Genomic DNA, 27,026 nt, shown 5'->3' with positions numbered 1-27,026 from the left:
AAACTGTGACCTTCAATATATCCTGTGTTTCAGCAAGTTTTCTGCACATCATCAAAACTTTCTGCACATTCATAATCTTGTTTTCCGTGACATTTTGAGAAGAGTTGTAATCTTTAAAGTAAAAATCTACTTGCCCTATTCTCTGCTGATATGATAGTGTCCCCTTGACACCATCTGACAGACACCGCCGTTAAACTAAAACGTAAAACGTAAAATGTAACTGAAAACACTCATGGCCTCTCACAACAAATCCACACAAATGTTAACTTCAGCAACCCCGACAAAGTGCAGCTTGCAGTTGCTTCGGGGGAAGCATGCGACATCATGCATTATTCTCTACAGGATAGCAACAAATATATATTGTTAGCCAGTAATGGTTTTAGATTAGATCTGCTGTCATTTAGGTAAAAGACGATGGTGACTGAGGACATTTAGGGTCACTATTTTAAATAAGCATGGTGCTGTCGATATCCACAGTGAATAACCACTTCCTGTCTGTGTCTGCAGAATGCTGAGGATGAGTCGCAATGGGTTGAAGACCTACTGAAGCTCCATACAGCCCGAGTCCGAGATGTCGAGATCCTGACGGGCCTGGACCTCTACCGGTCTACCAACCTCACTTATACCAGCACCCTGAGCCTCAAAACCTACCTGCACACCTTCGAGAGTGACGACTAGACGCGCAGAGAGACAGACGCACACATACAGGATGTAGCCCTTTGTAGAAGTTCTGCATTTTCACTGCATGCTCGCTGGACAACCGGCACATCGCTGTTCCACTCCTGAGGAACTGCCCCGAGAAGTGCCTGGAAAAGGGAACACATTTTTGAAAATTGAAAAGATTAAAAGAATGGTTTGGCAAGTAGTAGTTTGGAAGATTATAAACAGAATATTCAATACTATCCACCAAATCACAGGAATGATGCAGGGTGCGGGACTTTCTCGACAGCTGCCACAACACATTTCATAAATGCAGTGTATACAGTACATCTTCATGCACACATAAAGGACTGTTGTTGTTTTAGCTCCTTAACTATAATTAATGTATACGTTGTATTCCTACTGACCATCCATTGCATGCTGTAGAATTTAAACATTTTTGCCTTTTCTTACTTATAAAAATCAGTTGGTAGACTCTTGAAACTTGCATGACTTATATCAGCTGATCCCAGTCTCTGTTATGTTTTGTCAGAGTTATAATATCATTGTGGGGCAACACAGTGAGGACTTCTCATAGTAAACTTATATAAGTAAACTTTTATATTAAATTTTCATGCTGTAATTTTGAAAATTGTAAGTCTACAGCATGGTTGGCAAAACAGTCAGCAGCAATGTAAAGTATGCAGTTAATGGTCTAAATCAGGGGTTTTAAAAGTGTTCAGCGGGCCTCACTAGGGGGGCTCCAAACTGTTTCAGGGGAGGCTCAGTGAATGGAAGAAAAACAATATTACATTACTTACTGCATTAAATCCAAAATGAGATTACATAGAAGAGCCTACATGTGTTAGAGTTCAGAGATACTGTAGTTTTTGGCAACTGTTTTCCCCCCCATCAGCTTCAGAAACTAAAAGATGCCCCAGGAAAGAGCTTTTAAAAAAATATTTGGTGTAGTCAGAAGTTATGTCAAACAGCAATATTAGGCTATTTTGGCTCAAATGTTGAGTGTCTATGGGATCAAATAATATTATCATGGTCCCAAAGGCACTGAGGAATTGAACGAAACTAACCAAGTAAACTAAAGATGTCGTGGAAGGGGTGCTGTTTCACAAGCTTTGTCTGGGGGGAGGCCTGCAGTCTCAGACCTTGAAAACCCCTGGTCTAAATCAAGCAACATTGCTGGTATGGTTCTATAAAGCTTATGATACACGGGGCAACTTTTAAAGTAATGTTGCTGGGCAGTCTTTACTCATTACTACCATTGATGGCAACATTGCTCAGCACTGTTGCTCTAAAAGTTGCTCCGTGTATCATCAGCTTAAAAGAATAGTTTGACATTTTGGGAAGAACACTTCTCTTTCTTGCTGAGAGTTAGATGAGAAGATTGATACCACTGGCATGTCGGGCTGGCTGGTTAGCTTAGCTTAGCTTAGCATAAAGACTGTAAACAGGGTGAAACAGCTAGCTTGGCCCTCTGTCGAGCCTGCCAGCACCACTAAAGCTCACTAACTAAGATCATCTCATTTCATATATATCTCATTTGTTTACCCATTTCCCAAAATGCCGAACTAGTTCTTTATAATAAATATACATATTATGTTGCAGATGCTCAAATGAAGAAACAGGGTCATAAACTGTTCAGGGGCCTTCACAAATTCCCAAAGTATGTGGCATTAAACAAAATAGAGAACAACCTGAACTTTGCTTTTCCACTTGGTTTACCTCCTGGATATACTTCTCATGATTACTAAGAATGGTTTCCACACAAATATATGACTATAGCCCTTTCTGAGTAATTGGATAAAATGTCTGTATGTCAGACAGAGAGGAAAATACTGTCAAACACAAACCACTGTGCCAGCAAATAAACATCAGTGAACAATATCGTTAAAGGAAAGCAACAACAAGTGGTGGCCTGGAACAGCTAAACTTAATGTTCTTACTGCTTGCTGTTAGCGTCTTTGCTAACGTTTCATTTAAATTTCATTAAATTTCCCCTGAAAAGGACAGAAGTGACAAAAACAACAAGAAGAAATAGGAGGTAATTTCTAACCCGGTGCACATGTGAACACATCCACGCCCAGAAAAATAACAAACACCAACTGCAACAATTTTCTCTCTGTTTTCTCATCCTCCCACCTCTCATCTCTCTTTCTCTCTCTCTGTCTCAGCTGATCATCTCGGTGTATATTTTTATACAATTTGTCATATTTATTACGCAGCATCATAATAACAACAGCACCTAGTGTTAGAATATTAATCCAGTGCAGAAGATTTGTCCCCATTTATTTTAATAAGATACAAGTAAACCTCTGATGCAGTGCTTTCCCCCCCAAAGATGTAAAGAGACTGACACTGATTTGTATTTTCATACCTTTAGTATGATAACATTTTACTTAACAGTCAGTAAGGCTGGTTTGAAACGTCCAGTTTTATTTTAGTCACATCACCTCAACCAAAATGGACATTCAAATTAATATTAGTTAACATTCATCTTTATAAAGACTAAAGGCTAAAACTACAAATATAAGAACCAGGCTGTAAAACAGATTTTTCCTTTAATTCAGTATCAATAACCCAGCAACACTGGTCTCATTTTCAGTTTTGTTACCTCATCTTCTGCATTCACACTTTTAACTCCACACAGATAAAAGCAGTCAGAAGCTGTATTTTTTCATGTTTGGTATTTACTTTCATAACGTTACACTGATGAGTTACAGTAATATAGCTAGCTACCAATGTAATCAGTACAGAGAAAATAATCAATACAAAGTCAATAAAATGCCTTTAAAGCTTGCCAAACTGTAGATGAAGACATGTATATTCCTGTAATCTTTCAAATAAAAGTTGTAGAGAATTGGAAAACTAAATGACTGGAATAGACTTCTTCTATTTAGTTGAACTGCTTCTGCAACCAAATTAAAGCCGGAGTGAGATTTGAATGGCTGCTTGAGGCCAATTTACTGCAAATTTGTTTTTCTGTCAACAGCAACCATATAGTTGCTGTGGTTTCCCAACCTCAACTCTGTGTTGAAAACAAATGGCTCATGTTTGGCTGGGAATAACATGTGTTTTGAGGGAGCAGCGTTTACCCAGTCAGCAACCAATTACTAATGAGTGGGTTTCTTGTTCTGACATGCGTAGACACAAGCCCATTGATGTGGTTCCAGCAGAAGTGATTGTTTTTAGCATGAGTAGCTGAGTTGTAATTGAGATACTATGTGTTCAGTAGTTTCCAAGCTTTATATTTTAGAAGAGTGTTGTTTGAATAGACTCTCAGTTCCTTACTGTAATCAAACGTTTAGTCATCCATAAGCAGACTAGAATGTCACTATGTCACTAACACTAATGACTAAATCAGTACGCAAATACTGTGTTGCATTGGACAGATTTAACAAGCTTACTTTGGCATGAGTAAAATCTGTCAGACCACCTTTTATTCCTGTGAAGCCATGGTCAGGAAATAGAAATGAAAAGAGCTGCAGTGCTCACTTCAAAAAAACTCCATCACAGAGCCGTAGCACAAGTATGACTTTAATAGGTGGAAGGAGAAGTTAATTAGACCATCCTGGTGACAATAAAATATTTATGATAAACACACACTCATTTAAAATGACTGATTTTAGATATCGATCCTTTTATATGAGTATCTGTCCTAGAGCAGGAAACAGAAATATCGATACTTTAGTATCGATCCACACATCACTAGCTCAAACTCACTCTCAGCCAGCTTGTGGCATGTTTAGTTCAGCTCGAGCCACAATGACAGGGGTCATAACAGCTACAAAATGTGTTAGTCATCATTCTTATTATTTATACTTGTCTTACTCACTCTTAGTTTAATCACTGCGTCTCCTGACAGAACATTGTGGGTGAGTTTCAGCGTTAGGGAACATAACAAGTTGTGTCGACTCAGTGGTTCCCCTGTCACCTGCTAAGCTCGCACACACAGAGCCCCGCCCCACACCACTGCCCCAGGGCAGTCGACGTACAGGAAACACTGCATCAACCTCTTGTGTTGTTAAATGCTGTTTAAAGTTATTAATGTTGATCTTATTTGATGGGCTAACTAGGATTTTGGGGGCAATGCATTTATGACAAAAACATTCAATTTTAAAAGTTCAATAAATGCGTAATTTTGCCAAGTAATTGTGAGCAAAATAATCGTTATAAGGATTATTATCAAGCAGCCCTAGTTATAATTTTATTACATTTTTAAAAACCTTTCATTTAGAGAAGTTTCCCTGAAAGCAAAATAGTTTTTTTTTTTCCAGGATGGGCCTTCTCACACAGTTACACCCATCCACCCCCGGATGCACCACACTTGGATTCTCCCCAGTACAACCACATCTGCTGGCTACTGAGCAGCTCCACCAAAGCATTTATTGGTCAAGATTCTTTCTTTTCACTTTCTCCACCCAGATGTATCCTGATCCCTCAGGAAACTGGCTTGTGACCAGAAACCTTCTGGTCACAAGCCAGTTGGGCATAAAAAAAGTAGGAAGAAACCTAAAGAACACATTACTTAAAAAGTATGCAAATAAAAGAAATGCAGAGCAGATGATGCATGAAAGGACAGAAAAGAAAAGGCCCTGTTTGCAAACTGATGTAACCAGTTCAGACACTAAGTATTTTATTATCTTAACACAAATGTGTGTGTTATTTTCAGGGAAGCTGTCTAAAATTTCCACACTGCATCCTCATCACCACTGTACAGAAAAATAATGACAAAAATACCCAGCTCTATCTCATAATAACCACTTCACCTCAACGCAGCTACAGTGACTCATCCATTACCAGTTAAAGTTGTCATCTAGGTTGTTTAATATACCCATGACAATTACCTGGAAACAGAGTCACCAAAGCCCATAATCTTGTACCAAATCTAGTTTTATGTAGAAATTCCTTTCCTTATGCAAGTCATACCACAGACAACAATCCATCATATATTAAATAGTCCACCCAACATTTCTGTGGCTTTACTGGTTTCCTAGTCGTAAGCGAAAGCCTCAGTCAACGTCAAAACACTTTGTATCATTATTTAATTGTAAATGATTTAGATATACTGAAAGACTTCCATCACATTTTCCTAAAGCTCAGTGGGAATATTATTTTCTCAGTAAACCCCCTGAAACAGTTGAAAAGAGAACCAGACCTTATTCGGAGCAATTGTTATACTAAAAAATCCTGAATAACAATTGACTCTTTATCATTTGAAGCAATTAGTAATAATTGCTGGAATAATGTAAATTACAAAAGCTTTTGGAGCGAATACGTCAAGTGCAGGCGAGAAGGCAGAGGATGGAGAGAAAGATTAAAAAGGCAGGATAAAGGAGGAAGGAGTACATATTTTTTGTGTAATGATACTGTGGCTTTGAAGCATGTAATTTAAGTAATGCTGGTGGGAACAGCTACAAACACTTTTGTCTCAAGCTTACCCAAGGGCTTGAAGAGTCTTGACAGGGACAATAGTGTGAATGTAAAGATGAGGTTAAATGAAACTGAAATATTGTTCATTTATTTGGCTGTAAAAAAAATATCCATTCACAAGCGGCAGTAGATGTCTGGGTCGCCAAACACATTGGGAAATAAGAAAACACATTTTACACCTTTTTGTTTACAATTGTTTCCTGAACTTTTCGGCTGGTGACCGTTTAAAAGTATGTTTATTATTTGTGACATTCATTTTCAAATTAAAATGATACCTTTATCTTTAATTTGAAGAAGTAAAACGATTTAAAGTACTTTCCACAGGTCCACAGGAGTCTTGTATTGAATGAAGCAGCTTGCTTTGATTCATAAGAATAACCAACCGACACATTATGAAGGTCACAGTGTACTCAGACAGTGGTTTCACTGTTGAATTAGATAATACATGAAGGTGAAGGTGGATCCTTTACAGTGAAGGTCGGGAGTTTCCCTCTATTGTAAAGCTGAAAAGTTCACTGTAAGAAATACATTTTGGGGAATTAATATGAGTCAAAAGCTTTGTTTATTCTCCAAATTGCTTTATTATCTTTGTCATTCTGGCTCTTACACAGTTAAAATGACAACCACAAAAACATGTAGAAAGATCTTCAATCTGTACAACAACCACAAATCAGAAACTCACAGCAAGTGTAAGAATTTATTTACCATGAGCATTAGCAATTTTTCATTTACGCTGACACACCTACTGTACTGGACCTAACACATAATCCATTAAAACATTATGAATGTGAATATAGAATAATGCTATAAAGTTTCATCTTTCTATGCGACATTCAACAGGTAGACAATTGCAGATGAGTCTTCACCCACTAAGGTGTGGTGGGCTTAGTAGGTGCAAGTTGAATTGTGTATAAACATTGGCTAGTTATTCAGCTAACAGTGTGTTCAGCTTAAGAGATCATTGTTGTCAAGCTCCAACTCTAAAGATTCAAACTAGGATCCCGCCACTGACACAGCACACAGACAGTTATAACTTTGGATAATAAGGTGACGTGGGAGGCCACGTCCTGGTCACGCCGCTGCTACCAGGCTCTGTATGAAGTGTAGGGAATCCATCCAACAGTCCAGTAATTTTACTCTTGACTAAAATGCTTCCAAAAGAACTGGACGGTGTATCACAGTGGCTCCGAAATAATCATCTGACCCAAAATGATAATAAAAAGAAAGGTCAATGAAAATTTCAGAATAAAGATTGATGAGAGGGAGATAGGTAAATTAATTTAAATTTTTAGGGGTTACTTTAGATTCTCATCTTAAGTTTGATAGACATGTAAAGAGAATGTGCAGAACTGTCAGGACAATTTAAACTGCTTACGATTAATAACACAATATATAACCCTTCAGGCAGCACAGCAGTTTATGCATTCAGTGAGATATTTTCTCATTTATCGTATTGCATAACTGTTTGGGGTCAGGCCAGCCAAACAACAACTACACCTATTAGGTCATTACATAACCTGTCAGCCTTTTCACCTGTTTAACCCAAAAATCTATTGATCGACTCCAGACTGTCCAGAACTCAGCTGCCAGGCTTTTAACCAGAACAAAGAAATATGACCACATTACTCCTATTTTAGCTTCATTACACTGGCTCCCAGTATGTTTTAGAATTGACTTTAAAATTCTATTGATCACTTTTAAAGCTCTTCATGGCCTCTCGCCTTGTTATATTTCTGACCTTTTAGTCCCATACGCACCAGCACGTACCTTGAGATCCTCGGGCAGAGGTCTGTTGTCTGTTCCAGAGTCTCGACTGAAAACTAAAGGGGACAGAGCGTTTGCTGTCAGGGCCCCGAGGCTCTGGAACAGCCTGCCCGAGGAAATCAGGTCGGCTGAGTCAGTGAACTCTTTTAAGTCCCTTCTTAAAACATACTTTTATAGGAGAGCCTTTCCTGATTTTATTTGACTTTATTTTATCCCTTTTATTTTATTGTATTTTACTAATTTTATATTACTTTTTCATGCTCTTATCTTGTTTTTTTTTGTATTTATCTTGTTTTTTTTTGTATTATTCTTTACACTTGTTAAAGCACTTTGTAACTTGTTTTTGAAAAGTGCTCTACAAATAAGGATTATTATTATTATTATTATAACAGGCACTAAAAGTAATGGACCAGAAATCTGTAAGATGGCGCCACTGCCTCATTCTACAGAATATATTGAGTTTTGACAGTTTTGTAAATTTTTCATTTCTAAAACTAGTTTTTAAGTGTGTGAACAAACTTGTACCAGAAATATTCTGTCAAATAGTAGAGAAACAAAAGAGTGGAATAAGAACTAGAGGCACAGTAAGTGGAAACTGTATAGAACAACATTTGGTCAGACATTGTTTTCAGTAAAATGCTTTGCCATCCAAAATTAAAACATTGACAGAACTCAAGGTTTTTAATACGCATTTAAAGCAATGGCTGTGAACACTGACTGTACAGGATACAATACAATGCATACAAACATAAGGTTGCATATGTTAGCATGCACAGACACATGCACGCTTCTTATTTTGTGTTCTTGTATTGTTAAATGTTTCTGGACTCTGTTTTATAGTGATTTCTACATCTACTTAAGCCCATATATTATTTCATGTACGGGATGTATTTATTTGTGTGTATTTTAACGGTTGTAAATTTTAAACTCAATTTTAATTTTATAAGCCTAACCGGGAACAGGGGTTGCAAATTAATCATGGCTAGAAACCTGTATGCATGGCATCTACTTTGTATTCTTTATAAAGCAATGTCTATGCAAACATTAAATAAATAAATGAGATCAACTTTATTGTCCCTTAAGGGAAATTTGTCTTGGGATTAAGTTGCAGGTCTGACAGACAGACAGCCGACATAGCCATCCATAAAACTGAATACTGGCTAGGCAGCTATATGCGTGACAAATAAGACTAATAGTTGTCTTTGCAGATTGATATCGACTCCATACTGCTGACAGTGCCAATCAGAAGTCTTCCAGTGCAAAGGTCCTAATTTTTTATTATTCAAATATAAGCGTAACTTGATAAGCTTATCAAGTCGGGCTGCTTGTCAGAGTTACTTACCTGTCAAATAAACCAATAAATGTTTCCACCTTATGACTGTTATGAATGTTTACAGGAATCAGACCGTCTTACATTGGCAGTTTGAATCTCTATACGGCGGCCGTCAGTTTACTGCATTCCAGGACATAACTTGTTATTATCCATGCTTACTACTGTGATGGAAATTTGATATTTTACTCTGTTTACTGTTTCACCCTGCATGCTCTATTATTATATACAAAGGTCTCACTGTATGGTATTTGATTATTTTATCATGTTACAGCTAGGTGACGTTTTCCATGGGAAAGATGCTCGTTAGAGAGTTTTCTTATCTGACTGACCTTGATAGGCCTTTGACTCAGGACAGCTGGTCCCTACTCCCTTGCTCTTTTGCTTCCTGAGTAATAAAAATTCATCCTGCTCCTTCATTGGCTCTTTGTCTTACACTCTTCAGACTGTTTGCACTCTGTATGTTTGTCCGACCGTTTGCAAAGAATAAAACCCTTAAAAGACGTCCAGATTGAATTCTTTATTTCAGAAGACTCACTAAAGGTTTAATTTCCATTACACTACCTTTTCACCTCACGTGTATCATGTGAGTTTAAAGGTGTCAAAAGCATTGTCATCTGTCGTTTGAAAGACTGAAAACACAGAAACGTGAGGTTATCTCATCACATTCTAGCAATCAGTTACTTACCTATTGCTTGCACCTGGTCCAGAGGTCACTGCTGTTATTTCTCCTTTCTGTTAGTTGTCTGCGTTTTCTGTTTGTGAGAGTGTGTCACTTTTTTTTTTTCAAGGGACTTTTTCCTCATCCGAATTGAGGGTCAGATGCTTGGAGAACCCTCCGAGGCAAATTTGTGATTTGTGAATTTGGCTAAACATTGAATTGACTTGACTTGGCTGCCATGGATTGGCTGAAGGAGTCGCAGAAAAAGAAGATCATTGTGAGTATCAGATTTGGTTCTGAATTGAACAGTAATGGGGAAAGCCATGATGCATAGCCAGAGAACACATACGTCCATTTCTTTTTTACACTCAGTACAAGTATAGTTTAGAGTTTAATAGAATGCAAGATGTGCAGAGGTAAATATACCTTTTTAACCTTTACTAATCTATTGACGTTTTGCTAAGCGCTGCTCTCTTTTTCAGTAGTTTCAGCTTCATGCTTCCTTGAGGATATTATTTATTACTATATAATGCAAAACGTCGTATACATGAGTGGTACATGGGCACGAACCCCAAATCCTGGCAATGTGATTACAATAGACCTTTGGGTTCACACTGGATCCATGTTAGCATAAGAGTAATTTAAATGGGTTCATCTAATGTAGAGAATGTTTTTAAACATAATAAGACATCACAAGGCAAGTACTGTTCATATGACATGTTATGAGTAACTACTTACAAGAATATACTATAGATATTTATGAATATTACTTGTAATATCATGTCACTTTATTAATCCCAGAGGCACAATGAAGAACACACAGTGACTGCGATTATTGGTTGTCTTTGTTTATCTATATTATGTCATTTGGGATGTGAAAAAGCCATTTACCAGACGGCACTTGAAGGCACACAGTAGGAGTGGGTAATACAGATACAATCCTCTGCCATGCTTTGTGTGATTTGCTGTCACAATATGGATATAGAGGATATTGTGCTGTAGTAGTAGTGGTAGAGAAACTGTTGATGAATATAATGACAACACGGGAAAGTATTATATTTGGTGTTACGGCTGTATGTGTTTTCCCTGTGCTGTGTCAAACCAAACTTTGCCCTCAGACACACAATGACACACACAAACCTTCAAAAACAAACACTACAACACAGTTTTACACACTGGTGAGATACATTAAAAAACAATACTAAAAAATTGGTTTCTAGTGATTCTCCCCCTTTTCGCCCCTTTTTCACATGATGAACACAACAAAAGAAATAACAAATGTAAACATTTGCACATTTTTTTATTCCTTTGTGTACTGTACAGTACAACACACTAAACAACAAATTATTCTGCCCCAGCGTCCTGTCTTTGGTCTGGCCAGCTATTCTTGTCCACCTCCATCTCCTCCTCCTCCTCCTCTTCCCTTCTCCTGCTCCGCCTCCTCATACTCCTTATCTTATCTTCCTCTTATCCCATCTCCTCCTCCTCCCTCCTCTACCTCCCTTCTCCTGCTCCGCCTCCTCATACTCCTTATCTTATCTTCCTCTTATCCCATCTCCTCCTCCTCCCTCCTCTACCTCCCTTCTCCTGCTCCGCCTCCTCATACTCCTTATCTTATCTTCCTCTTATCCCATCTCCTCCTCCTCCCTCCTCTACCTCCCTTCTCCTGCTCCGCCTCCTCATACTCCTTATCATCCTCTTATCCGATCTCCTCCTCCAACTTCTACTGTTGCTCTTCCTTCACCTCTTACTCCTCTCCATACTGCTCGTCCTCCTCCTCATCTTCCTTCTCTCTGGTGTCCTACGCCTCTTTCTTCAGATTTCTCTGGATCCATTGTTCCAAAACTGAATGAACTGACTCGGGCCCTTTTATCTAACGAAGCTTCTGATTGGTGTGTTATCAATTTTAACTGGTTGTGTTTCCACCTGGGGAGCTGTGTGTTAATTGAGCTCAACCTGTGATGACTTGAGTGAACAATATTGAATATCAGTGTTTTCTCAATGACCACATGGGGAAGGCAATGAGAAATTAAGGGATTTTTGGGTTGTGGTTTTGAAATTTTAGTTCAAAAACCTGCTTATAGTGTTTAAGCAACTTAGAAAAGCTGTAATGTAAAAGTCATGTAAAAATCTTATATTGGCATTAGTAAGCAGTATGCTCGTTAATGCATTTTACATCCAGAGACACTGATGAGATTAAACATTTGCAGTATTTGACAGCTTATGCCTCAGAGTTTGATTTTCTTAGAAAACATCTTGGTTGCATTTGAGTTCAGCAGTCGACTTCAAACGTATTAAACGCATTAATGCAGGACGATTATTATCAACTAATTATTGGCGCTCAATTTGTTCCCTTTCAAAATATTCTCATGAAAAACATCCTGATAACAAACACTCAGATGTGGAAACAATCTGCTTACATTTCTGTGATTGGTTGTTATGGGCAGCGCATATTTTGCTAATCAAAACTCCACAATATAAACCATCCTCTGTCCTGGAAACTTTAATTATGATTTCAGTAAATGTCAATAATTCCAGCAAATGCAAAATGTTTTCCTAGAAATCCAGAGTCTGGTAACAATAATTCCATTGTTGACAACATTTTTAATGTTTTGTTATCTTTACATAATCACAGTTAGGTGGTGCTGTAATGTGGTGGTTAGACTGTTGCGTCACAGCAGAAAGGTCTGGGGATCAAACCTTGGTCATCCCAGGCCATAGGTGTCAGTTACACTGGAGACTGTGTTTCCGCCTGGGTAGCTAATTGAGATCAACCTGTGCTGACTTGAGTGAACAATATTGAATGTTAGTGTTTTCTCAATGCCCACATGGTGTAGGCAATGAGAAATGAAGGGATTTTTGCGTAGAGAAAAATGGAGTTGTGGTTTTGAAATTTTAGTTCAAAAACCTGCTTATAGTGTTTAAGCAACTTAGAAAAGCTGTAATGTAAAAGTCATGTAAAAATCTTATATTGGCATTAGTAAGCAGTATGCTCGTTAATGCACGATTGTGTACAATTACATTTTACATCCAGAGACACTGATGAGATTAAACATTTGCAGTATTTGACAGCTTATGCCTCAGAGTTTGATTTTCTCAGAAAACATCTTGGTTGCATTCGAGTTCAGCAGTCGACTTCAAACGTATTAAACGCATTAATGCAGGACGATTATTATCAACTAATTATTGGCGCTCAATTTGTTCCCTTTCAAAATATTCTCATGAAAAACATCCTGATAACAAACACTCAGATGTGGAAACAATCTGCTTACATTTCTGTGATTGGTTGTTATGGGCAGCGCATATTTTGCTAATCAAAACTCCACAATATAAACCATCCTCTGTCCTGGAAACTTTAATTATGATTTCAGTAAATGTCAATAATTCCAGCAAATGCAAAATGTTTTCCTAGAAATCCAGAGTCTGGTAGCAATAATTCCATTGTTGACAACATTTTTACTGTTTTGTTATCTTTACATAATCACAGTTAGGTGGTGCTGTAATGTGGTGGTTAGACTGTTGCGTCACAGCAGAAAAGTCTGGGGATCAAACCTTGGTCATCCCAGGCCATAGGTGTCAGTTACACTGGAGACTGTGTTTCCGCCTGGGTAGCTAATTGAGCTCAACCTGTGCTGACTTGAGTGAACAATATTGAATGTTAGTGTTTTCTCAATGCCCACATGGTGTAGGCAATGAGAAATGAAGGGATTTTTGCGTAGAGAAAAATGGAGTTGTGGTTTTGAAATTTTTGTTCAAAAGCCTGGTTATTGTGTTTAAGCAACTTAGATGCACAAGATGCACAAGAACAAGTTCGTCACGTCTCGTGATCCATGAGCCCTTATATCCCCACCACTTTTCAACACAAAGTGACGCCCCAGTCCTCTCTGTTGTCCAGTTTGAAAGTTCTCCCTACGTCTGTGTGGGTTCTCTCCGGGTGTGAGTGGTTGTTTGTTTTTATGTTCTATATGGACTGGTGACCTGTCTTAGTCCCAGTGTCGACTGGAATTGGCTCCAGCTCCCGGGATAAGCGGGTATAGATGATGGATGGATTTACAAGAGCAACACAATCATTCTCATAATAAGAATTTCACTGATGGCAAACCCTGTGCTTTTCTTGTTATAAATCCTTCAGCTTTCATTCAACATATTCCACAAAACACTACTTTGTCCCTCACAAATAGAGATTGACCTTTGTCCCTTTACATGTCTATGTGGCAGACCGACACTAATTAGTTCAATCAATTTCTTTCTCTCAGCCGTCAGAAGATACTCTAAGGAAATCTACTTTTGTGTCTCTTAAAGTGTGTGTGTTCGTTTCTGTTTCACAGATAGGTGTCTTGGCTGTATCGATCGTGACCCTAATCCTCGGTCTTGGACTTGGTCTCGGATTGGATTTGCAGAAATGTCGAAACAAAGGTGATGTCACACACACACACACGTTTGTCTTATTATCTTTGCGGAGACTTGCCATTGAGATAATGCATTCCCTAGCCCCTTACGCTAACCATAACCATTACAACTACATGCCTAACCTTAACCCTTACCCTACCCTAACCTTGACCCAATTCTAACCCTAACCCTAAAATCAAGTCTTAATCCTCAAACAGCCCTCTAAACTTGTAAACTCCACAAGTATGATGAAATACGTTTTTTTTGGACCACACAAATATAGTAAAACAAGTACACACACACACACACACACACATGCATAAACATATTTCTCTGCATGCTCACATTCTTGACCAGAAAAGCAGTTTTTTGTCATCTCCTCGCTCATGTTAATCTTCAAGATTCAAGATTAATTCTTAATTTGCATGAGTCAGATATTTAGTGACTCATCATGTTTGCAGGGAAAGTGGTTTAATGTCCTAGGAATTGTAAAATGGAATGATACATTTTTACACATCTGCTATTGATTTTATCATTGGCTAGGTGCCTGTGTCTTACTGATCCAAGCCAGCTGCTTGCAGTAATTCTCTAAAGGTGGCCGTCTCTGTTTATTTTCTGGGAAAGTTCTAATTAGCGGAGTGTTGATTGTTAACAGCTCTTTTAAGTGAACCATGGGAGTTGCCTCCCTTCTGAGAGCCATCACCCCCAACCTTAATTTTAGTAATTTCCTTTAATAGGGTGTTATTTAGGTTATTATACAAGTAGGATAGTTAGTCTTTCTCTGAAGAATCTTGCACATTTATTCCTTGTCACAAATAAGAATGTAACTTAGGAGGTGATCATGGTTTTGCACAGACTGAACCCCTACACTGTATAATAACGTACTGTACAACTGTAGCCTGCATACTTACCACTTCTCTTCAATACATTTTGAATATATCCACATAGCCAACTGTAAAATATTTGTGTATTGTAACTACAGTATTGTAGCCTAAGATATAGCATAACTGCACTCATCTGTACAAACACTATGCACTTCACACCGATGATAATTGCATTTCATTAGCTCTGCACACCTGCTCTGTAAAATGGCAATAAAGCCGAATCTAAACTAATCTGAAGTGGCACCAAATGAAGACACGTTTGGGGGCCGAAAGAGCCAGAAAGTCTCTCTGAAAGGAATGCAGCCATAAGATTAAAGAGCGAGAGAGAGGATCTCTGAGCTTCTCAAATTCCAGGTGAACATCAATTTAAAGGGAGGAGTGACTCAGGAAAATGTGTCACAGAAATAGTTGTGTAATTGACCTAAACTGCAGTGTTTCCTCTTTGAACTCAGAAAATAACTCTCCTCTAAGTCACAAATAGTTGACATTTATTTTGGAGCTGAGTTGTAAACAGAGAGGAGCCATTTGAGTAGCTTTTAACCTGATGAACAACATTCTTTAGAGATGTAATCACATTCAGAGGAGACAATCTGGTTTTGCTCAGTGAGATTATTCATCAACCATTCATGTGTTCAAATCTGCAGGATTATCAGACAAAACTAAAAAACACTTATGACTCATTTAAACAGCACATGACATTAATTAATGCACTGACAGCTTGTCAACAGTCGTAGTGCTGACTGAGAACAGTCAAGCTGACTCAGAGGAACCTTGAGTCAGCGTTGTGATTCAGATTGACCGAAGGTTATGATTTTTATGATAAATCTGGTTATTTTCTGCATTTCAAAGTCCCAAGTAAATGTGACAAAGTTTTCCACTCAACAAATTTGAATTGCTACACACACCTACAACCTAGAGATCAGGGTCAAATGTAATAAGACTGCAAAACATGCAGCGCACCGTGTCCTTTTCAGTGAGAGAGTTGCAAGACACTATTGGTGATTTTGTCACATGTCATTGTTGAAGGTGTGGAAGGGGCTGCTAAGATTAGTAAAGACAACCACGATGTCCTCAACATTTGGCAATTCAGTTGCTCCTCTGAGAGGAAACATATAATATTTGACAATAACATTTGTCAAATAATAATAATAATAATAATAATCCTTATTTGTAGAGCACTTTTCAAAAACAAGTTACAAAGTGCTTTAACAAGTGTAAAGAATAATACAAAAAAAGATAAGAGCATGAAAATTTAATATAAAATTAGTAAAATACAATAAAATAAAAGGGATAAAATAAAGTCAAATAAGATCGGGAAAAGCTCTCCTATAAAAGTATGTTTTAAGAAGGGACTGGTATCTGGCATGGGAAGAGTTCACTGACTCAGCCGACCTGATTTCCTCGGGCAGGCTGTTCCAGAGCCTCGGGGCCCTGACAGCAAACGCTCTGTCCCCTTTAGTTTTCAGTCGAGACTCTGGAACAGACAACAGACCTCTGCCCGAGGATCTCAAGGTACGTGCTGGGTGTATGGGACTAAAAGGTCAGAAATATAACAAGGCGAGAGGCCATGAAGAGCTTTAAAAGTGATCAATAGAATTTTAAAGTCAATTCTAAAACATACTGGGAGCCAGTGTAGTGAAGCTAAAATAGGAGTAATGTGGTCATATTTCTTTGTTCTGGTTAAAAGCCTGGCAGCTGAGTTCTGGACAGTCTGGAGTCGATCAATAGATTTTTGTGTTAAACAGGTGAAAAGGCTGTTGCAATAATCCAGGCGTGATGAGATGAAGGCGTGTAAAATGGTCTCGGTGTCCTTAAAAGTTAACATAGATCGAATTTTTGCTATATTTCTAAGTTGATAAAAACATGATTGAACAAGCTTTGCGGTGTGCTGCTCGAAATTTAAATTACTATCAAACCAAACACCAAGGTTCTTTGCCACAGGCTTAATGTGATTTACTAGGGAACCAGCAGATGGCAGTATTTGATTTGCCATCTGCTGGGACCCGATGACCAGGATTTCTGTTTTGTCTGAGTTCAGCTGGAGGAAATTATTTGACATCCATTTTTTAACTTCACAAAGGCAGTTGTTAAGTGAACTCAGCATTCCAGGGTCTGTGGATCTGACGGGCAAGTATATTTGTGTGTCATCAGCATAAATATGAAAAGAAATGCCATGTTTATGGATAATATGTCCAAGGAGAAGCAGATACAAGGAAAACAAAATGGGTCCTAAGACCGACCCCTGAGGCACACCATATTTAACTGGACAGAATGAAGAGACATAGTTGTTTACAGACACGCAAAACTTCCTATTTGACAGGTAGGATGAAAACCATTCTAGAGCAGTACCAGAGATCCCCACCCAGTGCCTCAGTCTGTCTAACATGATGTTGTGATCAATGGTGTCAAATATAACTGCAAGGAACCAATGTTTTGGCCTTCTAACATAACATTCATGTATAAGACATTTTTGACAGCCCGGCAGTCGTTGTGTTTTCTGTGAGTAATGGAGCATGATTACAGGAATTATCAACATTTTTGTACAATAAATGGCATAGTATTTGCATTTTAGAAATGACAGCGACAGTTATCCATTTAGATGTGGCTTATCATAGTGCAATCCGCTTAGTTACTGGAGCCCCCTCATCACTGTGACCTATTTGCATTAGTTGGCTGGCCCTGGATACACTCGCGTCGCTTAACTCACTGGTATCAGCTTATATACAAGACCTTATTAGGTAAATGTTACTTAAATTCATTAGTCATTCCCCACCTGCAATCTGCGCTCAAATAGTTTTATTTCTTTGATCACCTCAAAGACTTACACCTCTTTGGGCCGCTACTCATTAAAATTTTCAGCAGCCAATGAATGGAATCTATTACAAAAAACTCTGAAACTACAAACTCTTGTTTCCCTCTCAGCTTTTAAAGACCTTCTGTCTGTGATATTAACTGATCAATGCACATTTATGTGTTTTTAAACATATTATTTATTTTACTGTATTGTTTATCATTTTTGCCCTTTATATTTTTAATATTATTTGGCATTTTAGTATTTATTTTGTATAGGCCCACTTATCCTATCATAGCTTATTTAACTGTTTTCTGTGCTGTAGTATCCAATTCACTGTATATGACGTTTCATTAACTACTGACCTCTTTTTACCACATTGTACTTGTCTTTGTCCTTTTACGTGAAACTACATGTTGTTCTGCACTGCTTTGCCTATCTTGACCAGGTCGCCGTTGTAAATGAGGAGTTGTTCTCAATCGGCTTACCTGGTTACATAAAGGTTAAATAAAAACATTTTTAAAAAACTACTTTGTATTAAAAAAATAGCCCAATTGATAAAAGTCCATAGTGACGTTAATCAAAAGCAAGGACAATATCGCTGGAGGCAAGCATAGCTATTGAGTTTTTGAAAACATGTGAACCTTTAATGCAGTTGGCACTAAAAAACTAAACTACATTTACCTTGGCTTGATATACCACTGGGGCTAAGTAAGAGGAACAAGATTGTCCTCCTTTTACTGTGGATTTGACTCTGACTATGCTTAGTCATGATGTGACTATGACTATGCTTAGTCATGATGTGACTATGACTATGCTTAGTCATGATGTGATGAGCTTGTAGGTTGTTTTTGAAAATGTTGTTTCTGGTAGTAGTAAGTCAGAGGTTACAGGACTTGCTTTGTCATCTTGAGTAGACACATGCTTTAGTTCTTCTGTACATACTTACTAGAAGAAAAAAAATAGAAAAAATATAAAGGCGATTCACATCTTGATGCCAAACTCGTGAGAAACCACATGAGAATTGTGTGACTGGAAATGTGACAATGTTGTAACAGGCTCTCATGTGACGTCAGGCTGTGAATCCACAATCATAGGTAATGTTGTAATGTTAATTACTACAGTCTAACTGTTATACTAAAGTGTGGCAGCAATCTTATTTAGAATTAGAATAGCCGTATTCGTTATCATCCAATAACTTTTAGCTATGCTGACATTGCTGAGCCTCTTTGATGAAACATACACAACACCGACGAATCCAGGTTATATGTAGTCAATGTAAAGTTATCATGTAAAAAGCATGGATTAGTTCAATGTCCATCAATGTCAGTCAAGTTCAATGATTCGTTCATCATTCGAGCACACGCAGGAGCACACGCAGGAGCACACGCAGGAGCACACACGCAGGAGCACACGCAGGAGCACACGCAGGAGCACACGCAGGAGCACACACGCAGGAGCACACGCAGGAGCACACGCAGGAGCACACACGCAGGAGCACACGCAGGAGCACACGCAGGAGCACACGCAGGAGCACACACGCAGGAGCACACGCAGGAGCACACACGCAGGAGCACACGCAGGAGCACACGCAGGAGCACACACGCAGGAGCACACGCAGGAGCACACGCAGGAGCACACACGCAGGAGCACACACACAGAAGCACACACAGGAGCACACGCAGGAGCACACGCAGGAGCACACACGCAGGAGCACACGCAGGAGCACACACGCAGGAGCACACACACAGGAGCACACACACAGGAGCACACACACAGAAGCACACACACAGGAGCACACGCAGGAGCACACGCAGGAGCACACACGCAGGAGCACACACACAGGAGCACACACACAGAAGCACACACACAGGAGCACACGCAGGAGCACACGCAGAAGCACACGCAGGAGCACACGCAGGAGCACACACGCAGGAGCACACGCAGGAGCACACACACAGAAGCACACACACAGAAGCACACACACAGGAGCACACACACAGAAGCACACACACAGGAGCACACGCAGGAGCACACACACAGGAGCACACACACAGGAGCACACACGCAGGAGCACACACACAGAAGCACACACACAGGAGCACACGCAGGAGCACACGCAGAAGCACACGCAGGAGCACACGCAGGAGCACACACGCAGGAGCACACGCAGGAGCACACACGCAGGAGCACACGCAGGAGCACACGCAGGAGCACACACGCAGGAGCACACGCAGGAGCACACACACAGGGGCACACGCAGGGGCACACGCAGGGGCACACGCAGGAGCACACGCAGGAGCACACGCAGGAGCACACACGCAGGAGCACACACGCAGGAGCACACGCAGGAGCACACGCAGGGGCACACGCAGGAGCACACACGCAGGAGCACACGCAGGAGCACACACACAGGGGCACACGCAGGGGCACACGCAGGAGCACACGCAGGAGCACACGCAGGAGCACACGCAGGAGCACACACACAGGAGCACACACGCAGGAGCACACACAGGAGCACACGCAGGAGCACACGCAGGAGCACACACGCAGGAGCACACGCAGGAGCACACGCAGGAGCACACGCAGGAGCACACACGCAGGAGCACACACGCAGGAGCACACGCAGGAGCACACGCAGGAGCACACACACAGGAGCACACACGCAGGAGCACACGCAGGAGCACACGCAGGAGCACACGCAGGAGCACACGCAGGAGCACACGCAGGAGCACACGCAGGAGCACACACGCAGGAGCACACACACAGGAGCACACACACAGAAGCACACACACAGGAGCACACGCAGGAGCACACGCAGAAGCACACGCAGGAGCACACGCAGGAGCACACACGCAGGAGCACACGCAGGAGCACACACACAGAAGCACACACACAGAAGCACACACAGGAGCACACACACAGAAGCACACACACAGGAGCACACGCAGGAGCACACACACAGAAGCACACACACAGGAGCACACGCAGGAGCACACGCAGAAGCACACGCAGGAGCACACGCAGGAGCACACACGCAGGAGCACACGCAGGAGCACACACGCAGGAGCACACGCAGGAGCACACGCAGGAGCACACACGCAGGAGCACACGCAGGAGCACACACACAGGGGCACACGCAGGGGCACACGCAGGGGCACACGCAGGAGCACACGCAGGAGCACACGCAGGAGCACACACGCAGGAGCACACACGCAGGAGCACACGCAGGAGCACACGCAGGGGCACACGCAGGAGCACACACGCAGGAGCACACGCAGGAGCACACACACAGGGGCACACGCAGGGGCACACGCAGGAGCACACGCAGGAGCACACGCAGGAGCACACGCAGGAGCACACACGCAGGAGCACACACGCAGGAGCACACGCAGGAGCACACGCAGGGCACACGCAGGAGCACACACGCAGGAGCACACGCAGGAGCACACGCAGGAGCACACGCAGGAGCACACACGCAGGAGCACACACGCAGGAGCACACGCAGGAGCACACGCAGGAGCACACACACAGGAGCACACACGCAGGAGCACACGCAGGAGCACACGCAGGAGCACACGCAGGAGCACACGCAGGAGCACACGCAGGAGCACACAAAGGAGCACACGCAGGAGCACACAAAGGAGCACACGCAGGAGCACACGTAGGAGCACACGCAGGAGAACACAAAGGAGCACACGCAGGAGCACACACAGGAGCACACACGCAGGAGCACACGCAGGAGCACACACAGGAGCACACACGCAGGAGCACACGCAGGAGCACACGCAGGAGCACACACGCAGGAGCACACACACAGAAGCACACACACAGGAGCACACACAGGAGCACACGCAGGAGCACACACACAGGAGCACACGCAGGAGCACACGCAGGAGCACACGCAGGAGCACACACGCAGGAGCACACGCAGGAGCACACGCAGGAGCACACGCAGGAGCACACACGCAGGAGCACACGCAGGAGCACACAAAGGGGCACACGCAGGAGCACACGCAGGAGCACACACGCAGGAGCACACGCAGGAGCACACGCAGGAGCACACACGCAGGAGCACACAAAGGAGCACACACGCAGGAGCACACGCAGGAGCACACGCAGGAGCACACGCAGGAGCACACAAAGGAGCACACGCAGGAGCACACGCAGGAGCACACGCAGGAGCACACAAAGGAGCACACGCAGGAGCACACGCAGGAGCACACACGCAGGAGCACACGCAGGAGCACACGCAGGAGCACACACGCAGGAGCACACGCAGGAGCACACACGCAGGAGCACACACGCAGGAGCACACGCAGGAGCACACGCAGGAGCACACGCAGGAGCACACAAAGGAGCACACAAAGGAGCACACGCAGGTGCAGGTTAATATTTCTAGAAATAGTCTGAGCTATTTTGAGCTATGTTAAATAATGAATATTTTGCACAAATGTTTGTATGCCTGAGTCATAATATTACCAGAGTAAAGTTCTAAGAGAAAAAAGTAATAAAATAAAGCAGCAATTTTGAGAAATAAGTCATTATATAATGAGAATAAATGTGTAATAGTTCAGAAAAAAGTTTGGAGAACATTCGGTTTACAGGAAAGATTCATTTTGAATGTATTCAAACCACAATATTGCTATGCAAAAGATATAAATGATTAAAAAATACATATTAAATATTTTGAGAAACCTTTAAGTATTAAAAAGAGCAAAGCAGGGTGAGCTGCCTATCAGCCTATGTTGAGCTGAGCTTTCTAAAATTAAGATGAATCACAAGTGTGATCAGATGTGGTGCAGAGCAGCCTGACACCTGGTATCTGGCATGGGAATATTTGTCTTCAGTCTTCTGTCATAACAAATGAAACAAGCACATGATACCTACGTGTCAGTCTCAGGTGTTTTCCCAGACAGATAAGCCAAACAGAAAACAAAACACACAATACCTGTGTTGAAAGTTTCATTTCAATGTGTAATCATATGACCTTCTTGTACGTTGTTTCGCAACACAACTTTATTCTCAAAATATAACATCTTTGTTTTTTTTTAAATATTGATTTATAACCTGACCTAACAAGTATTGTGTGTATCCACAGTCTGAAATATCTTCTTCCTCAGTGACACAGAGCTCCACTCTTGTCCATGGACTATTTAAATCAGTGAGCCACACTGTTGCACTTGGTAACACTTTCCTTGATGAACACAAACACTGTACTTTATTCTGACTCAGTCCCACATTCACCATCCTGCTGCCCCAAACACTCATACACACGCGGATTCATTGGCAGCTGGAAATAGATAGTTCCTTCTGTTTGTTTGATAGAAAACTACGGTGACCAGCTGTTACAAGAAATTACTGAGGCTTTAGAAAAAATGAAACTATACATTGGTGAGCTTAAAGATGCATGTATTCAGAATGAACCAGTAGGCTTTGGGCCGAGAGCCACGATGTATTATCTTTCTGTTCCAGTTGTTCCCCAGACGTCCTGCAGGAATCGATGCTACGAGCCCTATGATGACGAGATCCCCAGCTGCAGATGTGATGAAAACTGTATCGCCAGCAGCAGCTGCTGCTACGACTACCATGACATCTGCACTGTCCCTAGTGAGACATTGTTGACCTTGGCTGACCTTTAATATTTTTTAACAATGAAAATGTGCTGGAAAATAATCAGCTTTGCAGTTTTATATTTTCTTCTTCTGTCTTACTCCCTCTCCTGCTGAGTACAGGACGTGAGGGCATCATTAAAAAGGCAGTTTAAATTTTTAAAGAATTTATTAAGTTTTATGATCAAATATTGCGGCTCTCTTTAATAGAAAAAGTGATTCTATCTGCATTTTTTCATCTTTGGATGATTTCAATGTATTAACTCAAGCAATTGTTCACCTCAGCTCAGCAGTGGGAGTGCACGAAGCTGCGCTGTGGAGAGAAGAGGCTAACGCAGAGCAGATGTCACTGCTCTGATGACTGCGCGTCTGCAGGAGACTGCTGCACAAACTACAAACATGTCTGCAATGGTGAGAATTGAAAGAGAGGACAAGAAAGATAATGGACTGTGATGTTAACTGCTGCTGTGGGTTGAACAGCTCATCTGAGCACCTATCCGAGCTGCTTAAAATGTGAATTCAAGATTTTGGTGTTAAAAAATGTTTCTTCAGTCTACATCTATTTAACCAACAGATATATACTGGAACTGTTATTAACATGTTCTGCATTTTTTCCACCCTGCTGTAGGAGAGAAAGAGTGGGTGGAGGACGAATGTGAGGACCTGTCAGCCCCCACATGTCCAGCAAGGTAAGCATGCAGACTTTATGTGAAAGGAGCAGATCAGAAATCATGAATCATGATTAAAATCTGCTTTCAGCTTTATGTGAACTGAAACTATCAACCATTATTTTGTGCTGTAATGGAAATTTGCTGCATGTTATCGCCCCCTGGAACGTCCTGATCTACTGCACTATTTATCTCACCTCTATCTGTGTATGCATTGCCTTCATTTGGTCTAATCTGCTTTTCTTGACTGAATCCCCCCCCCCCCCTTTATTTTTCCACCTCATAGCTTTAAGCGCCAGCCTCTGCTCCTCGTCTCTTTGGATGGGCTACGGGCTGAGTACTTGCAGACCTGGAGCTCTGTCATCCCTGTTCTGGACAAACTCAGTAAGTGTCAAACATATTACAGTCATTTTACATCACATTTTGTGGTCATGTCCTGGAGGCAAAAATAAGGGGTCTTCTACTGTAAAACTAAGATATCAGTTGCTCTTATGTACATGTACTCTAAGGTACCGTTTTCTTTTTTAGTAATAGCAGACAATAGCAGTGAATTTGCATTCCCCTTACACATTACTTGTATTTTGGACTTGTTCTGAACATTTCCCAACAAAGAATAGTTGTGAATGTTTTTGATTTCCTTTCTTTGGTTTCAGGTAATTTCTGTGAACATGAAAAATATCTGTGCCTGATCCATCACAGTAAAATTTTATCCTGCATTTCTTTATCCTGAGTGTTTTCACTTATTTAGATTGACTATTTTACATATCTAGATGATAGTGGTAAATTTACAAGAACAAAATTCAGAAATTCCCTGAAATTAAAGTCACATAAAATCCAGATCACTCTGTAGTTTTCTTCTGAAGTATGTCCAATCCATGGTACAGTCTCTAAGGTGCATGATAATATAGTGATACTGGGCTGAACTCACAAGTATTTCCTCATTGCTAATTCCCATTGCGAAGTCTAAACTTAATATAACTTTCCACTGCATGCCTATTGCCTGGCAGAGGTGTGTGTGTGATGTTGAAGCCTTGCAAAGATAAGTTTCTCTCATAAAGCTATGACTATACTGTCAGAGAATACTGAAGTTTTGTACTTGTAGATTAATCTTGGAAATTTAGTTTTTTCTCAGATTTTTACCCCTCTCGGCTGGCTCCATTTTTTTTTTTTAAATTTACAATGGACTTTATGTTGTTTGCATCCATCTTAATCATATTACACATAAAAGAAGAGTACATAAAATACATAATAGAGATTTGAACTACAATAAGAAGAACACTGAAGTTAATTACAAATTTACTCAATGCCAACAATCCTCCATGGCCTTGTCGGCCGCCACGACATTAGATTTAGCCATTAAGGTTTCTAAACTCCTCATATCCAGACACAATCAACGTGCATTCATCAGGGGAAATACAGAGCATGCGCCGTTGCAAAAAACCCAACATCTTATTTAACGTCATAGTACCGTTTAACTCCAGTGTAGGCGGTCAGAGTCAACCCTGAGTTTGCTTAATAACCCTGAGTAGGTTAAACACCTTTCATAGTATGGGCCACTGCTTGGCTGTGTGTGCTCTGTCTGATGTGTTTCACCTGTGCATGTTCCCTCCCTGTTCATTTGCCTGTGTATAAATATTTGTCAGTTGTGTTCAGTCTCTGTCTAGTTATCGTTGCGTGTTGAGTGTTGCAAACAGATGTCAGCTCTCCCGTGTGGGGCATTTGGGCGCTAAATTGCTAGTCACTCAATGAATCTGGTCGGCATTCAAAACATCTTGTGATTCAGCGGTCTCCAGTGAACCTTTTTTTTCTTTGGCTCACTATGCCAAAAGCAGCCGCTATTTGGTCTTGACGATGTTTCATTTCTGACGAAGCCTCTGAATCATTCTTGAACCAATGGATGAAAACAAAACTTATTCAAAGCAAAGGTCCAGCTGGAAGTCTTCTGTCAAACAATAAACTTTTTTCTAAAGGTAACTATTAAAAAGGTTACAAAGATTTAATTGTGTGAGTGAGATAATAAATCTTTCTGGGGCAATGACGCACATACCCTTATTGTGAATTAAATTGCCTCCAGGACAGTGCTGCCAGTTCAACACAATGCTCATGTAGCAGATAATGTGTTTGGGATTCTACTCCTTACATTACAGAGAAGTGTGGAACCTCAGCACCGTACATGCAGGCAGCATTTCCCAGCAAGACTTTCCCCAATCACTACACCATTGTTACGGTAAAGACACAAGGTGCTCACACTGCAGCACACGGAGCCATGTACACATGCATGCAATCAGTGGTTGAAACAATCTCAGTACAATTACTCAAGTACTGTACTCAAGTACAAATTTTAGGTACTTGACTTGATTATTTACATGTAATAGTACGTTATACTTCTACTTTTGTTCACTACAGGGACGTATGTTATTTGTTACTCCTCTACATTTACCTGACAGCTGGAGTTACTTTACATATTAAGATTTTACAAACAAAACAAGATAAATTTATAAAATATCATATTGTGCTATAGATTAAAATGTGCTCCACCTCCACAAGTTGTAACATTATTATGTTGCTTACATGTTAAAATATCAGTAATAATATTCCATAATATGCTTTCTATAATATCATAACTCTCTGAAAGGAACCATTCTGCCCAACTATTACTTTTATTTCAAGTCAATTTGTTTAAGGTTTTTGTGCTTTTATGAAAAGATAAATAAATAGATGGATATTATTATTATTCTTATATGGACAAAGAATGGTGCAAGAGCAAATGTCAAACACAAGTACTTTCAAGCGCACACATGAACTGCACGCACACAAAGCTGTCCTTTGTAGTGATGCAA

The 27,026-nt window shown here is 40.8% G+C and overlaps 2 protein-coding genes across 2 annotated transcripts in view; both read left to right on the top strand.

Annotated features, from left to right (window-relative positions):
- LOC119907010 (ectonucleotide pyrophosphatase/phosphodiesterase family member 2) overlaps positions 1 to 3,527 on the top strand; it is a 39,345-nt gene extending 35,818 nt beyond the window's left edge. The window contains 1 exon segment of the mRNA XM_038724546.1: positions 508 to 3,527. Coding sequence (XP_038580474.1) covers positions 508 to 678 — 171 coding nt within the window. The 3' untranslated portion in view covers positions 679 to 3,527.
- A 6,421-nt stretch (positions 3,528 to 9,948) lies between these two features.
- Positions 9,949 to 27,026, top strand: part of LOC119907940 (venom phosphodiesterase 1) — a 59,410-nt gene continuing 42,332 nt past the window's right edge. Inside the window, exons 1-7 of the mRNA XM_038725648.1 lie at positions 9,949 to 10,119; positions 14,171 to 14,258; positions 23,382 to 23,516; positions 23,804 to 23,929; positions 24,147 to 24,207; positions 24,473 to 24,570; positions 26,334 to 26,413. Of these exons, the coding sequence (XP_038581576.1) occupies positions 10,081 to 10,119; positions 14,171 to 14,258; positions 23,382 to 23,516; positions 23,804 to 23,929; positions 24,147 to 24,207; positions 24,473 to 24,570; positions 26,334 to 26,413 (627 nt within the window). The 5' untranslated portion in view covers positions 9,949 to 10,080. The remainder of the gene's footprint in view (positions 10,120 to 14,170; positions 14,259 to 23,381; positions 23,517 to 23,803; positions 23,930 to 24,146; positions 24,208 to 24,472; positions 24,571 to 26,333; positions 26,414 to 27,026) is intronic.

Source organism: Micropterus salmoides, unplaced genomic scaffold (genome assembly GCF_014851395.1).
Source record: "Micropterus salmoides isolate LMB-PRFRI ecotype aquatic unplaced genomic scaffold, ASM1485139v1 Ms_hic_scaffold_17, whole genome shotgun sequence".
In the NCBI taxonomy this organism is placed as follows: Eukaryota; Metazoa; Chordata; class Actinopteri; order Centrarchiformes; family Centrarchidae; genus Micropterus; species Micropterus salmoides.
The sequence above is the reverse complement of the archived record's forward strand: the minus strand, read 5'-3'. Positions and strand labels throughout refer to the sequence as shown.